Source organism: Gavialis gangeticus, unplaced genomic scaffold, assembly GCF_001723915.1.
Source record: "Gavialis gangeticus isolate Ggan-Ray unplaced genomic scaffold, GavGan_comp1, whole genome shotgun sequence".
NCBI lineage: Eukaryota > Metazoa > Chordata > Crocodylia > Gavialidae > Gavialis > Gavialis gangeticus.
In genome coordinates, this window is record NW_017729031.1 from 43689011 (window position 1) to 43695407 (window position 6397).

Sequence of the window (6397 nt, forward strand, 5' to 3'; positions counted from 1 at the left end):
AAAAAAAAAAAGAGACAAATCTGGATTTCATAATGGCAAATCTAACAGAAAATACATGTTAACACTTCCTCATGAGAAGCAAGTATTTTTCCCCATGAGCGATGTCAGTAGACCATTTCTCTTTTCTCACTGATCCCCAGCAATTTCTCTTATCTGCCAACCCTTTTGCCATGGAAATTTTACCAGACACCTTTTAGCTGCAGAACTAAACTGACTAGCTCTGGAGATACCAAGAAATGAACCTCTTCCTCCATCTCCCAATTTGGAACACCATTAAAGTAAGAACCAAACTCTGCTTCACAACTTCTGGGAAAACAAGAGACTCTTGGTTCATCACCAGGCTTTATTAGTAATATCAACCTGTGATTAGTAGGATTCAGGTTTACCAGAATCCTATTAATCACAGGTTGATAACACTAATAAAGCTGATAAACCTGAAATCCTCAATGCCATGTCTTTTGGAACAAAGAAGCATTTTATGCTAATGCGTCCTGGTTGATAAGGTTGCTACACCTATTATTCAGGGCTCAGGTTCAAAAAGGCACCTGCTGTGGCAACACTGTATATCAGTAAGTGGAATTAAACAAAAGCTGTCTTTGATGGCCATACTGGAAACAGAAAGTATAAGTAGTGTTCTGGTCAGCATTCACATCAACCAGCACACTGTACATCCTCCCACCTGGACAGGCCAAAAGGAAGTGCAGAAGAGGGACTCATCTGGAATCTTGCCCTTCCCTGGAGTTAGCATTTAAGCTATTCCCTGCAGCCCAAAGTCAGGCATTTCTGGTAGTGCAAGATTTCCAAAACCCTTGCCTACACTTATTGCCCAAGATCATAACATTATTAAAACAGGAAGATGTTTATTAAATCGTAGATTATTAAAACAGTAGGTGTAGGAAGAAGCCTAAACTCTGTAGTACAGTCAGGATGACACTCTCCTGGTAGGGAGCTAGTCCTGTATTATGGTTCCTACAATTCCATATGCTTTTTTCCCCAGTAAGTTATTGGATATCATGCACAAGTAGCACTGAGAACAGAACAAATGTTTCCTCTTCCCATCTTGCTAGGCCACAGAGTACACTCCCTTTTGCTTTCAGGCCCATGTTTCTTGCATTTCTTTCCATGCTGTGGCTTAGATTCATCAAAAGGGTTACAGATTCCCCCACAGCCTACCTAGTAATAGCCTGGGGGGTAGGGCACTTTCCCAAGAAGAGGTGTGTACAAACCCTGTTAGCCTAAGGAAAGCCTAGGTTCCATCATTAGGCCAAAGATTGGAAGACCTGTGGAATGGCAGCATTTTGAGCGGGGGCAGGAGGCACGCAGCTGGGCAGCAGGGAAAAGCAGTGCCAATGGTAGCAGCCAGGTTGGAAGCACTGGCTCATTTTGGACCTAAACCAGATTGTTCTGGCCTTGCTGACTGCTGCATTATGTTACTGGGCAGGCCCCTTGTTGTCCCATTAGAAATCCTGCAAACACATTTGTCAAATTGAGCCCCTTTGAGGACTTGGGCACAAGGATGGCTAGACTGCAAATCCAGAAGACCCTAAAAGCAGAATTCAAGCGCTAACATAACACCTCTTATTTTAAATAGTAGATATACCGACAATGCACAATACTTGTTTTCAAACACCTAAATCCATTCTTATCCAAGTTCTAAAAACACACAGAACTGTGTTGGAATGCCTAGTTTTTCACCTGGTTATAAATATTTAAGCAGGACTTTAACTCACTCATTAGCAAAAAGGCACATCAATTCTGACTAGAGTGCCTAGCATGCATAAATCCCTTTTTGAATCAGGTCTCAGCATCCTGGTGCCACAATGCAGGGAAGTTGGCAGAGCTCTGTTATTTCCACTTAAATCCACTTTTCAAGATCTTTCCCCCAGTGAATACTTCTCTGCTCCAAACTGTTCAGTTTCCTAAACAGCAACCAAATGAAACAAACATGGGCCTTCTTAACCACAGGGAGCCAAATAAAGCAGTAAAAGAAGTGGAAATACCAGTCAAGTTGCATTTTACTGTATACCTTAGAAAAACTACAGCCATCAGTAAAATACTTATCCAAATATTAACTTACAGTGTTTTCTTTGCAATGATAAAGGCTAGTAACTTCATCTTCTCATTAGGTAGAGCTGCGATTCCAATTCTTCCTAAAAAGCATCTTATTCAACCTATACAGGCAGATTTTTCAAACCCTGAAATTCACTATTACTGAATAAATGATGTTCATCACATTCTAAATGAAGAACCCATAGAAGTATCTTCCACTACAATTAAGTAAAACAGAACTCAAAGCTAAAATAGGCAGAATGCAGTGAAGTAGGAGAACCAAGTACTACAGAAGGTGAAGTATGATATTACAAGGTACAGTTCATTAAGCAGAAAACCATATCCATCCTAAAAATCACCAACTGCAAATCAAAACCTGACTGCTCCTTTCACTGAAGAGATGAAGACAGCACTCTCTCATGTTAAAACAGGCAAAGCTGCTGGCCCTGACTACATTTTTCCTGAACACCTCACCAAACTTGGGGCTATGGCCCAAGACTGGCTATGCAGCTTTCTGTCAACATGTATGCATCACTGCAAGATACCAAAAATCTGGCAGAAAGCCAACATCATTGTAGTACAGAAGCCAGGGAAAGATCTGACAGACCCAAGGAGCTATAGACCCATATCACTTTCAGCAGTAGTCTATAAACTCCTTGAGTGCCTTATCCTGAACTGGACTGCACCAATTGTTGACAAACAGCTGCCACACAAGCAAGCAGGTTTCAGAAGAAACCGATCAACCTTTGACCATGTGGCAACTCTTACAACTCATATTGGAGAGCCTTTGAGCATCGAGAAAAGGTTGGAGCAATTCTAGTTGACCTAACAGCAGCCCACAACAGGGTCTGGCACCCAGGCTTTTGGTATAAGCTACTTACCACATTACCAGACAGAAGTCTGGTTAACTTCATTACTCAGGAATGGAGTACCACAAGGCTCCATTCTAGCTCCCACCCTGTTTAACATCTACACAGCAGACTACATAAGCACCACATCGACCAAATATATGTATGCAGATGACCTGACACTTGCTGCTGCCAATAACAACATATCGTCAATAAAGGCCAAACTGAACTGTGACATGGAATGCACAGCTTCCTACCTAAAATAGTGGTGACTGGAGCTGAATATACAGAAGACCACCTTAACGCTTTTTCACCTGAACAATCATGCTGCGAATGCCAAGATAAGAGTTGCTGTAGAGGGAAAAAAGAATTACCCTTTGAGAAGACGCCAACCTACCTGAATGTCACTCTAGAAAGAAGCCAACTTTCCACATCACCTGGAGAAGTTGAGGCAGAAGGTAACCTCCAGGGCAACAGCCATTAAGAAACTAGCCTGAACAACATGGGGAGTCAACTTCTCTACCTTGAGAACAACTACACTAACCATGGTTTACACACCAACAGAATACTGCCTCCCTGTGTGGGTAAATAGTGCCCGCACCTGCAAACTAGACAGTGCCCCAAATTCTGCAGTACAAACAATAAGCTGCTGTCTGGTATACACAGAATGGGAAAACATGTTCATCTGGGCAGGAATCCCCCCTCATAACATTAAAAGGTCTAGAATACTGCTTGATCTGGCAACCAAAGCCCAACAGGAAGAGTCCCTACTACATGACATAATAGACATTTCTGTGTTGGGTATTTTTCAAAGAAGCAGAAAACCCCTACCAGTATCTGCCAGAAACATCATAGAGGAAGTAGGAGACACCATACTGTCATCCTGGCCCCAAATAATGTGGGAAGAGCAGTGGAATAACAAGTACACCCCACTACACAACTACATACAACTACTATCTTCACACTCTCCTGGTCATAAACTCCCACATAAGGCATGGGTAAACCTGAATGAACTGTGACCAGGCTATGGAGCCTTCAACAAAATCAAACATAAAACAAGCCTTACAAACTGACTGTTGTGCCCCTGTAGCAAAGGAGATCAGACAGCCCAGTATATACTAACTGACTGCCTTCTATATGGTCTAGCAGAGACAGTGAACAGTCTGAAAGACTGCAGTAATAGTGATGGATCTACTCTTAAATGGAGGAGTCAATTTTCTGAAGACTATGCAAGAAGACTACCAAGGAGCAAGCCTTAGTGAATACCAAACTACAACATTTTATATTAAGTGCAAAACCAAGAACTGGATAACTAGAGACTTACTGTGGAGTTCACTTTAAGGTATGTGCTCAAAAAAAGTAACATTTATCAGTGACAAAGGTTATCTGCTTTGGAGTCTGCACAGGTATGTCTGTATGTTACTGTACTTCACACTTTCAAGTGCAGCAATTAAACAGAAGCCCTTGCCATTCAGGATGGTGTGTGCACACATGCGTTTCTACTTCCCCTAAAGTCCATTCCCAGTTATCTAAGCCTCAGTTATCCAAACCCCTTACTTATTCTAATCAACATTTTCAAGTTAGTTTTAAAAATGTTGCAATATTGTACAACAAACTCTTCCTTTTCTAATCTCTATTTAATAGAGTTTTGTTTGTCCACTTTAAAATTTGATACAGTACCATAACTTGGAACTGTAGGTACTGCATACTGTTATCTTTTAAGCTTTACTTAACACAATACTGTATTTGTAGTTTTAAATTTGATAGTATGTGATAGCGGTGGTATTGTATGACAAACAGTTCTCTCTCAAGCTCCGCTGTATTAAATCATACCAAACATAACCACAGAGATATTAACTCTATGCATCATGACCAAGCAGGAAACATCTGTCAAAAGATGCCCTAGTTTCACTTAGCTGAATTAATTCACCTATCCAAGCAACTTTTTAGCAGGTAACCAAAGACATACTGGAAAAAATGTGATTATCTTCTCAATGTAAGTGAAAGAAAAACCAAAACATGAGAACACCTTGTAAATCCCCTAACTTCCCATTCCCGCCATTAGCTCCTTGAACATTTCACCTTGGTTACATTCCTTTCCAGAGTTTTTAAGGGGTTTCCTCCCTTCCCCTTTTTTCCACTGTCTCTCTACAATCTCCCTTTCCAACTTCCATCCCAAGTCCCATGAGAAATAAACCCTTTTCGTACAATGTTCTAGTCTAGACGTTGGCTGCAGGGGACAAATAGGGAACACAGCAGAAGCCTGTGCTGCCAGCCCAAGTGCAAAACAGAGCAACAGCTAGAGATTGTCCGGGTCAAGAGCCCACCATGCCATCTCCATTTGTAGTGGAGGGTTTTTGGAGCTCCCGTGGAGAGTTGCAGCCAAGACCTCAGTGGTACCTGACCCCAAACAGGAAGCAGGTTGAGGTAAACACCCGAGGTGTGGCTCTGCCACAGGCACGGGAGAAGCAGCTTCTCTTTTCCAGAAGCCCCGGCCAAGGCATGGGATACTTTCAGCCTTAGAAAGAGGCTGGACAGAGACCATCCAGCTGGGGCTTTTCCTCTTCCGACTCTACAGCCGAGGGGCTGACAGCCAAACCAAGCCCTCTGCCCACAGGGGCCACGGACTGGAGTGGGGACAGGACCCCGCCTCCATGGGGAGGAGGCTTCTGCGGCTCGGGACACGCCCGAGCGGGAGCCTCTGTCCCCGCCCTGCCCCGGAGCCGACACAGCCCCGGGCCATCACAGCGGGGGCCCTTCTGCACGCGAGGCAGCTGCTCCAGGGCCAAGCCCAGGCCCCACCCGAGCGGTGCCGCAGAGCGAAAGCGAAAGCCCCGGGCAGGGCAGGGAGTTCCGCAGGCGCTGCCCACCCCGGCCGGAGCGAAGAGGCAGCGCGGCCGCGTTACCTGAGGCTGAGGCGGGCCCGAGCGCGATGCCGCAAGCGGCAGCGAGCAACAGCCCGCAGGCGGCGGCGGCCCGCGCACGCCCCGCCGCTCCTAACATCCCCTGCGTGCTCTGCGGCCCCGACAGCCCGGGCTCCGGCGCTCTCCCCGGCAAGCACACGCGCCTCGCCCCATTGGCGGAGGCCGGAGCCAATCGGCAGCCTCCCCTCCGCCCCCGCCCCTCGGGTCAGCAGTTGCCAAGAGAATGTAGAGCCGCAGAGTTTGCGCGGAAGCTTCGACGGGCGACGTGAAGCGCCAGATCAGCAGCCGCTGGGGAAGGGGGCGGGGCTCCGCACGGGTTGCCGCCATCTGTGGTGCCAAGTGCGCTACGGTTCTTGCATCTGTGCAGTGCTTTCAACCCTGGTCTGATCCACAGGTGCATCTCAAGTAGAGCGAGGGAGGTGATCCTCCCCCTGTATGCGACGCTGGTCAGGCCACAGCTGGAGTACTGCGTCCAGTTCTGTGCGCCCCATTTCAGAAGGGATGTGGACAACATTGAAAGGGTCCAGAGGAGGGCCACCCGCATGATCCGGGGACAACAGGGCAGACCCTACATGA

General features: G+C 46.0%; 1 protein-coding gene across 1 annotated transcript in view; it reads right to left on the reverse strand.

Moving 5' to 3' along the window:
- Positions 1-5900, reverse strand: part of LY75 (lymphocyte antigen 75) — a 118980-nt gene extending 113080 nt beyond the window's left edge. The window contains exon 1 of the mRNA XM_019522837.1: positions 5804-5900. Coding sequence (XP_019378382.1) covers positions 5804-5900 — 97 coding nt within the window. The remainder of the gene's footprint in view (positions 1-5803) is intronic.
- Between the last annotated feature and the right edge of the window lie 497 nt (positions 5901-6397).